Consider the following 9,711-nt stretch of genomic DNA (forward strand, 5'->3'; position numbering starts at 1 on the left):
AAAAATCCTTAGAATGCAAGCATAAAGAGAAATCATAAAATAAATAATCCATTGTACGAGACTCTACTAATAACATCTTAATTATTTAAGTTATGGAAACCTAACATGCTTAATAGACTCACAAACATAAAATGATAAAATATTTATTAATTTATTTAATTTCTTTCAATTAAAACTTTGTAGATTTCGCAAAAATGTCAAATTGGAATTTCACTAAATACTAACTGGATGGTGCCATACTCAAATTCACAAAAAGACCAACCGGCAATAGATCGAGGTTTTGCTTTTACATATGGTAGGTATGTATTTATTTATTTTTATTTATGTTTGAATATGTATAAATATGGATATGTATATCAAAATAAAATAAAATGGAACTGAATTTACTTTTTTGTTCTGTTGAAGGTTTATGGAGCCACTATATTCTGGATCTTACCCACTAGAAATGATTGTTAATGTGGGAAAAAGATTACCAAATTTTACTAAGGAGGAATCCAATACGATTAAAGGATCTTATGATTTCATCGGAATCAATTACGATAGTGCGAGATATATTACTGATACTCCTTGTCGAACTCAAAATTTGAACTACATCACTGATGCTTGTATCGATATTGGATTTACATACTTTTAATATCGATACAAGAGTCAGTGATGTAGTTAATCTTGGATTTACATACTTTTTATACGTCATAAATATATTTCTTAATTAATCTAATAACATACATATGTATTTCACCAGGAAGATGTGCGTATACTGAAAGACATAGGTTTTGATATTTATAGATTTTCCATCTCTTGGTTTAGAGTTTTACCTAGTAAGTTTACCATTATATATTTTTATTTATTAGCTCTTTTGGAAAAAAAAATAGTTACTTTTTCTAACTTTATTTCTCTTATATTTTGTATAATAATTTAGAAGGAGGGCGACGTGGAGGAGTAAATAAAAAAGGCATCAACCACTATAATAAACTCATTAATCACCTATTATCAAAAGGTTTAATAGCAATGTCCCTTTCTCTTATTAATATATTTTATTTACTTTGCAATTTTAAATAAGTAATACATTACTAATTTTAAAGCATAATATTTTGGTTAGTTTTAGGAAACAATTTCTATTTCCAGTTTGTGTATTAAAAAGTCAAAATAGTTTCTTTTTCATTTCTTTTTGTAGTAATCATTATTATATATCGAATTAGTGAAAAATATTTTTTTACTAAAGATTATTATATTTTAAAATTTTATTTAAATTCAACAATATAAATACATTATTGTGATAAGAATTATTATTTATAAAATTATTAAAAACTATAAATAGTAAAATATATGAAAACCAAAAGAACATAATATATATATATATATACATACACACGTGGGAGTGACTAAGTAAAAAGCAAGAAAAAGAATTAAAATATATGTGAATAGTGGTCGTATAAAGTATAAAATGTATTAGAGCATAAAATATGACAAAAAAAGTCTTATTTTCTAAATCCTCAATTGAGTAATTTATACAACTAAACAAAAAGTCATGTCTTTCGATTTCGTTGAAATAATTTCTTAGAAAATGGTCATCTTTTCCATAGCTAACAAACCTTAGACTGTGCTTTAATCTTTGATATATTTTCACTTTATTTGACAAATTTTGACACTTAAATTTTATAAATATTTTGCATAAAATATTAAGATAAACAAGAACTCATGTTTAAAGACTTTTCCATAAATTGACCTTTATTTCTTCCAAATGTCATTTAGAAGGAAACAAATATATTAAATAATGAATACTTGTTTATTTTGAAGGTATCAAACCGATTGTAACTCTATTCCATTGGGATCTTCCACAAGTTATAGAAGATCAATATCAAGGTTTTCTAAACCCTAAAATTATGTAAGTACAATTTTAAATATGTGTATGAGAAATGACTATTCATATTAATCTGCTTTAATTATTTGTGTGAGAACTCGTAATTCATATTGTCCTATTATATGACAGTGATGATTTTCGTGATTATGCTGAGTTGTGCTTTAATACATTTGGCGATCGAGTAAAGCTTTGGGTAACTATAAATGAGCCAATGATGTATGCACAACAAGGTTATGCAAGTGCAATGTTTGCTCCAGGTAGATGTTCAAATCGTTCAAGATGCTCTGCAGGTGATTCCAGTGTTGAACCATACATAGTAGCACACCATCTACTCCTTGCTCATGCTGCCGCGGTCAAACTATATAAAGAAAAATATCAAGTGAAATCTATATTCATTCTGAATATTAATGTGTAAATAAAATAAATAATCATTTTTAAAATATAAATACTCGTAAAACTATAATTTTATAGCATAATTAATAATAATTTCCTTGTTTGCCAAAAAAAATCCTTAGAATGCAAGCATAAAGAGAAATCATAAAATAAATAATCCATTGTACGAGACTCTACTAATAACATCTTAATTAGTTAAGTTATGGAAACCTAACATGCTTAATAGACTCACAAACATAAAATGATAAAATATTTATTAATTTATTTAATTTCTTTCAATTAAAACTTTGTAGATTTCGCAAAAAGGTCAAATTGGAATTTCACTAAATACTAACTGGATGGTGCCATACTCAAATTCACAAAAAGACCAACTAGCAACAGATCGAGGTTTTGCTTTTACATATGGTTGGTATGTATTTATTTATTTTTATTTATGTTTGAATTTATATAAATATGAATATGTATATCAAAATAAAATAAAATGGAACTGAATTTACTTTTTTGTTCTATTGAAGGTTTATGGAGCCACTATATTCTGGATCTTACCCACTAGAAATGGTTGTTAATGTGGGAAAAAGATTACCAAATTTTACTAAGGAGGAAACCAATACGATTAAAGGATCTAATGATTTCATCGGAATCAATTACTATACTGCGAGATATATTGCTGATACTCCTTGTCGAACTCAAAATTTGAACTACATCACTGACTCTTGTATCGATATTAAAAGTATGTAAATCAACTTTTTTCTTCACTAAAATTACCTTATTATTTTCTAATCAAAGAAATTACTTACTTTAGGTGAACGAAATGGAATTCCAATTGGTCCTCATATAGAGGTGTAATTTATAAATTAATATAAAACTTAAGTATCATAAAGTGACTTTTTTATTTATCATGCTACTCTTTATTTCTTGAAATATTTTTATTAGAATTTTAAATATTGTTATCATTTAATTATGTAGAGAGTAATTAAAGTTCCTAAATCTAATCTAATTGAACAGGGCACTTGGATGTATATCTACCCAGAAGGGCTTCAATATTATCTACTTTACATCAGAAACAAGTACAATGACCCTGTAATCTATATTATAGAGAATGGTTAAAAACAACTACACATATAAGAATAATAAACAATTATTTCATATTCTTACATTTATTTTGTTTTGTATTAGGAGTTGCTGAGCATAAAGATAACACAAGTTCTATTTTGGAAGATGATAAAGTGAGAATAGAATATTTTCATAGTCATCTAAGTCGCACTCTTGAAGCAATAAGGTGAGTATTATAAATTACAAAAAAAAAACAATAATTGTGATTTTGTTGATAAAAAAATGAATTGATGACTTGAACAGGCTTGGAGTAAACGTAAAGGGGTACATAGCATGGTCGTTTTTAGACAATTTTGAGTGGACAGCTGGCTACACAGCCAAATCTGGAATAGTTCATGTTGACTTCAAAAATGGATTCAAAAGATACCCAAAACAATCATCATTTTGGTTCAAAAAATTTCTTACTGTTACTAGTATAGAGTAGCTTACGTGGCTCTCTTCTTTTACTTGTTCAATGTACACAACATAAATTAATAAGCATAATAAAGTATTCCTGTTAATATGGGTTTTCCTAAGGATAATGTCTAATTGCATCATTCAGTTTATTTTAGCTTCTTCTAATGACAATCAACCTTCTTTTATTTCCTCATATTTCACTCAATTGAACAAATTTTGAGAAGAAATGGCCTTTATCTTCTTGTACATATGGTGAAGCTAGTTATGTCAATGAGCAATGTTTCAAAACTATTACCTATCTAAATTGGTTAAAGAGTGGTTTCAAGAAGAAAATAATTTAGCTAAAGCATGAGATTTTGTCTTTCTTATAATGAAAATAGTAATGACATATGTGAAAGATCAACTAATGGAAAACGAGAATGGGGGATGTTCTAAAAAGAATTGCAAAAGTACTTCAGAAGGAAATATGTCTAGGAGATTCAAACTAGAATATATATGGTGTGGCCGGTGTGTCAGCCACGTGTTTTGTCCAAAAATCAATTTTTTTTTACTATTTAGAAAACTCTTTGCTAATACGAATTCATCTCGTGGACCAAGCCTTTAAAGCATCATTTATTTTAATTTATAACCATATGAATTAGAACTGTAGTAAAATATGATAATATTATCTCTATTAGTCTATTAGTGATGTCTCTCAATCCACACATGATCGCGATCGGACTTGAAAAGACCTAAAATAATCAACAAACAGTTAGGGAGGGGCCGCTCAACTCAGTGATCTACTTTAAGGAAGTAAATTTGAAAACAGTATGTGTTTGAAGAATGAATGCATACCTTGTGGCGTTTGTCAATGGGCTATTTATAGAGATCTGAAAATATACCTGAGATTGAGTACCTTTCCACGTCTAAGTAATTAATTGGCTTTAGAGCCATTCCATTTTTACTTTTTCATAAGATTCGGTGTGTTATTTGGAAAAGGAGCATATCTTTGGAGTCCAGAATGCTCATTAGTTCATGTGTCCAGTTAGTTAAGCTTTATGCTAAAGCTTCTAGTTGATATGAGCCTATTTAAGGACTCTCCTGCCTAGGGTTTCATTGAACTTTAAGACTACAACCTTCGGGCTTTCCTTCCTGCAAAGGTAGTTTGACCATGGACATATACTTTTTCATCACCTCCCAACGTGCTTCAAAATTCTGGTGAACGGAATCCGGGTGGGCGTTTTCTGGCGAGAAAACAAGTGCCCAGGAAATTCTAAAAAAATTCCAGAAAATGTAAAACATTATTCCGAGAAACTTTAATTCTTGGGTCGAAGCGGAATTTCTTACGATTTAGTCCCAATAAAAATTCTTCTTTAAGTTTATCCATTTTACAAGCTTCAACAATATATTGGGTCAAAAGGTTTTATACTTTTTATAACCGACAGTTATGAGAATCAAAGAGTTTTAAGCTTTTTGTAACCGATGATGGGTATAATGAACATTAATCTTCTTTTAATTAGAGGGTTTTAAGCTTTGTAACAGATATGAGAATCAAAAGGTTTTAAATTTTTTGTAACCGACAAATATGGAATGAAATGATTTGAAGTTTCTTTATAACCGATAAATATGGGAAGGGTTGTACGATTTTTGTAACCGACGATGGAGGGGATGAACATTAATCTACTTAAAAAAATTAAGATTTTTTTACTTTTTTACGTGTAATTTTATATCTAGTGTGATATTTTGTTATCAACTGTGTGTTTCACTATAATAGATTTTATAATTTTTACAACTCATCTATTGCTGACATGATATGTTCACATAATATGTTTTGCACTGAACTTTTATATATAGATAGAGATATGCGTTAGGGGCATAAGATTATGTACAAATTATTTAATGTTTTTAATAATGACGATCTATAAAAATGCATCTAAAAAATTGTTGGTATATGTGTGTGTGTTTTTCTTTGTAGTGATTTGGAGAACATTAATGAGGAAAGTTTTTTTAAGTTTTTGCCAAATTAAATATTTAGTTATTAATGAGAAATATTTAATAAGGGGTTTTATGTATCCACATTATATTTATAAAAGAAATGCTTTTAATGAAGAATTTATTGTATCATCATTATTATTTTTCTTATTATAGAATAGTTTTGTTGTAATATTTAAATTAATTTTTTGCATAGAAACTGAAACCATGTCTATAATGTTAGTTGTTACAACTTACGATAGACTTCCACTAATTGTGTATATAAATATATACATTAACAATAATAAACATCAGTTGAAGTTTTCACTTGTTATAAAAAGAAACACATTCTTCAACATCTTCTACACGAACAAAATGTTTGATTTTGAAATTGAATTCAACAAGAAAATTGGATGTCTTGTTTACATAATTACCCATTTACTAGTTTCCACTATAGCTTGTGGGAATGAAAATAATATTTCAATTAATCGAGCAGGTTTTCCTGCATCCTTTGACTTTGGGATAGGATCATCTGCTTATCAGGTATATAACTAATTATAATATTCATTTTTTAAACCAAATATTCATTTTATTAAGATGTCATTATGTATTACTCCACATAAGTTTAACATTTTTTTATTGAATAGTATGAAGGTGCAACAACTAAAGACGGGAGAGGACCATGCATATGGGATACCTTCATTAAAAAATCCTCAGGTTTCATATGTTTTTAATCAAACCTAAACTGCTCAAACTTTATGATTATTTAAAAAATGTATATATTTTTTTAATATAAAATTTGGATATGGTGCAGGTTCTGTAGCTGACCACAGTAATGCTAGTATTACCACTGACCAGTATCATAGATACAAGGTAGATATGTTGTTTTTATACGTCATAAATATATTTCTTAATTAATCTAATAACATACATATATATTTCACCAGGAAGATGTGCGTATACTGAAAGACATAGGTTTTGATATTTATAGATTTTCCATCTCTTGGTCTAGAGTTTTACCTAGTAAGTTTAGCCGTTATATATTTTTATTTATTAGCTCTTTTGAAAAAAAACAAATAGTTACTTTTTCTAACTTTATTTCTCTTATATTTTGTACAATAATTTAGAAGGAGGGCGACGTGGAGGAGTAAATAAAAAAGGCATCAACCACTATAATAAACTCATTAATCACCTATTATCAAAAGGTTTAATAGCAATGTCCCTTTCCCTTATTAATATATTTTATTTACTTTGCAATTTTAAATAAGTAATACATTACTAATTTTAAAGCCTAATATTTTGGTTAGTTCTAGGAAACAATTTCTATTTCCAGTTTGTGTATTAAAAAATCAAAATAGTTTCTTTTTCATTTCTTTTTGTAGTAATCATTATTATATATCGAATTAGTGCAAAATATTTTTTTACTAAAGATTATTATATTTTAAAATTTTATTTAAATTCAACAATATAAATACATTATTGTGATAAGAATTATTATTTATAAAATTATTAAAAACTATAAATAGTAAAATATATGAAAACCAAAAGAACATAATATATATATATACACATACACACGTGGGAGTGACTAAGTAAAAAGTAAGAAAAAGAATTAAAATATATGTGAATAGTGGTCGTATAAAGTATAAAATGTACTAGAGCATAAAATATGACAAAAAAAGTCTTATTTTCTAAATCCTCAATTGAGTAATTTATACAACTAAACAAAAAGTCATGTCTTTCGATTTCGTTGAAAAAATTTCTTAGAAAATGGCCATCTTTTCCATAGCTAACAAACCTTAGACTGTGCTTTAATCTTTGATATATTTTCACTTTATTTGACAAATTTTGACACTTAAATTTTATAAATATTTTGCATAAAATATTAAGATAAACAAGAACTCATGTTTAAAGACTTTTCCATAAATTGACCTTTATTTCTTCCAAATGTCATTTAGAAGGAAACAAATATATTAAATAATGAATACTTGTTTATTTTGAAGGTATCAAACCGATTGTAACTCTATTCCATTGGGATCTTCCACAAGTTATAGAAGATCAATATCAAGGTTTTCTAAACCCTAAAATTATGTAAGTACAATTTTAAATATGTGTATGAGAAACGACTATTCATATTAATCTGCTTTAATTATTTGTGTGAGAACTCGTAATTCATATTGTCCTATTATATCACAGTGATGATTTTCGTGATTATGCTGAGTTGTGCTTTAATACATTTGGCGATCGAGTAAAGCTTTGGGTAACTATAAATGAGCCAATGATGTATGCACAACAAGGTTATGCAAGTGCAACGTTTGCTCCAGGTAGATGTTCAAATCGTTCAAGATGCTCTGCAGGTGATTCCAGTGTTGAACCATACATAGTAGCACACCATCTACTCCTTGCTCATGCTGTCGCGGTCAAACTATATAAAGAAAAATATCAGGTGAAATCTATATTCATTCTGAATATTAATGTGTAAATAAAATAAATAATCATTTTTAAAATATAAATACTCGTAAAACTATAATTTTATAGCATAATTGATAATAATTTCCTTGTTTGCCAAAAAAAATCCTTAGAATGCAAGCTTAAAGAGAAATCATAAAATAAATAATCCATTGTACGAGATTCTACTAATAACATCTTAATTAGTTAAGTTATGGAAACCTAACATGCTTAATAGACTCACAAACATAAAATGATAAAATATTTATCAATTTATTTAATTTCTTTCAATTAAAACTTTGTAGATTTCGCAAAAAGGTCAAATTGGAATTTCACTAAATACTAACTGGATGGTGCCATACTCAAATTCACAAAAAGACCAACTAGCAACAGATCGAGGTTTTGCTTTTACATATGGTTGGTATGTATTTATTTATTTTTATTTATGTTTGAATTTATATAAATATGAATATGTATATCAAAATAAAATAAAATGGAACTGAATTTACTTTTTTGTTCTATTGAAGGTTTATGGAGCCACTATATTCTGGATCTTACCCACTAGAAATGGTTGTTAATGTGGGAAAAAGATTACCAAATTTTACTAAGGAGGAAACCAATACGATTAAAGGATCTAATGATTTCATCGGAATCAATTACTATACTGCGAGATATATTGCTGATACTCCTTGTCGAACTCAAAATTTGAACTACATCACTGACTCTTGTATCGATATTAAAAGTATGTAAATCAACTTTTTTCTTCACTAAAATTACCTTATTATTTTCTAATCAAAGAAATTACTTACTTTAGGTGAACGAAATGGAATTCCAATTGGTCCTCATATAGAGGTGTAATTTATAAATTAATATAAAACTTAAGTATCATAAAGTGACTTTTTTATTTATCATGCTACTCTTTATTTCTTGAAATATTTTTATTAGAATTTTAAATATTGTTATCATTTAATTATGTAGAGAGTAATTAAAGTTCCTAAATCTAATTTAATTGAACAGGGTACTTGGATGTATATCTATCCAGAAGGGCTTCAATATTATCTACTTTACATCAGAAACAAGTACAATGACCCTGTAATCTATATTACAGAGAATGGTAAAAAACAACTACACATATAAGAATAATAAACAATTATTTCATATTCTTACATTTATTTTGTTTTGTATTAGGAGTTGCTGAGCATAAAGATAACACAAGTTCTATTTTGGAAGCTGATAAAGTGAGAATAGAATATTTTCATAGTCATCTAAGTCGCACTCTTGAAGCAATAAGGTGAGTATTATAAATTACAAAAAAAAAAACAATAATGGTGATTTTGTTGATAAAAAAATGAATTGATGACTTGAACAGGCTTGGAGTAAACGTAAAGGGGTACATAGCATGGTCGTTTTTAGACAATTTTGAGTGGACAGCTGGCTACACAGCCAAATCTGGAATAGTTCATGTTGACTTCAAAAATGGATTCAAAAGATACCCAAAACAATCATCATTTTGGTTCAAAAAATTTCTTACTGTTACTAGTATAGAGTAG

The 9,711-nt window shown here is 27.5% G+C and overlaps 2 protein-coding genes across 2 annotated transcripts; both read left to right on the forward strand.

Annotated features, from left to right (window-relative positions):
• Positions 1 to 228: 228 nt before the first annotated feature.
• LOC136229825 (beta-glucosidase 12-like) lies at positions 229 to 3,791 on the forward strand. The gene is made up of 12 exons (XM_066018710.1): positions 229 to 299; positions 406 to 605; positions 726 to 818; positions 920 to 997; positions 1,798 to 1,885; positions 1,991 to 2,240; positions 2,548 to 2,663; positions 2,770 to 2,984; positions 3,057 to 3,094; positions 3,260 to 3,356; positions 3,431 to 3,533; positions 3,611 to 3,791. Exons 1-12 carry the CDS (start codon positions 229 to 231, stop codon positions 3,789 to 3,791), a joined length of 1,530 nt encoding a protein of 509 aa, XP_065874782.1.
• A 2,297-nt stretch (positions 3,792 to 6,088) lies between these two features.
• On the forward strand, positions 6,089 to 9,711 carry LOC136229826 (beta-glucosidase 12-like). Its single transcript, XM_066018711.1, has 13 exons — positions 6,089 to 6,256; positions 6,361 to 6,430; positions 6,528 to 6,586; positions 6,661 to 6,736; positions 6,841 to 6,918; positions 7,717 to 7,804; positions 7,910 to 8,159; positions 8,467 to 8,582; positions 8,689 to 8,903; positions 8,976 to 9,013; positions 9,179 to 9,275; positions 9,350 to 9,452; positions 9,531 to 9,711. Exons 1-13 carry the CDS (start codon positions 6,089 to 6,091, stop codon positions 9,709 to 9,711), a joined length of 1,539 nt encoding a protein of 512 aa, XP_065874783.1.

The sequence above is a fragment of the Euphorbia lathyris genome, chromosome 5 (assembly GCF_963576675.1).
Source record: "Euphorbia lathyris chromosome 5, ddEupLath1.1, whole genome shotgun sequence".
Lineage (NCBI taxonomy): Eukaryota > Viridiplantae > Streptophyta > Magnoliopsida > Malpighiales > Euphorbiaceae > Euphorbia > Euphorbia lathyris.

Excerpts from the sequence above, each read along its gene's own strand:
- LOC136229825 (XM_066018710.1), top strand. The coding sequence starts at position 229 with ATGGTGCCATACTCAAATTCACAAAAAGACCAACCGGCAATAGATCGA. Across the intron at positions 819-919 it reads TTGGTTTAGAGTTTTACCTA|AAGGAGGGCGACGTGGAGGA; the intron begins GTAAGTTTACCA and ends ATAATAATTTAG. Across the intron at positions 3,357-3,430 it reads AATCTATATTATAGAGAATG|GAGTTGCTGAGCATAAAGAT; the intron begins GTTAAAAACAAC and ends GTTTTGTATTAG.
- LOC136229826 (XM_066018711.1), top strand. The coding sequence starts at position 6,089 with ATGTTTGATTTTGAAATTGAATTCAACAAGAAAATTGGATGTCTTGTT. Across the intron at positions 6,919-7,716 it reads TAATCACCTATTATCAAAAG|GTATCAAACCGATTGTAACT; the intron begins GTTTAATAGCAA and ends TTTATTTTGAAG. Across the intron at positions 9,276-9,349 it reads AATCTATATTACAGAGAATG|GAGTTGCTGAGCATAAAGAT; the intron begins GTAAAAAACAAC and ends GTTTTGTATTAG.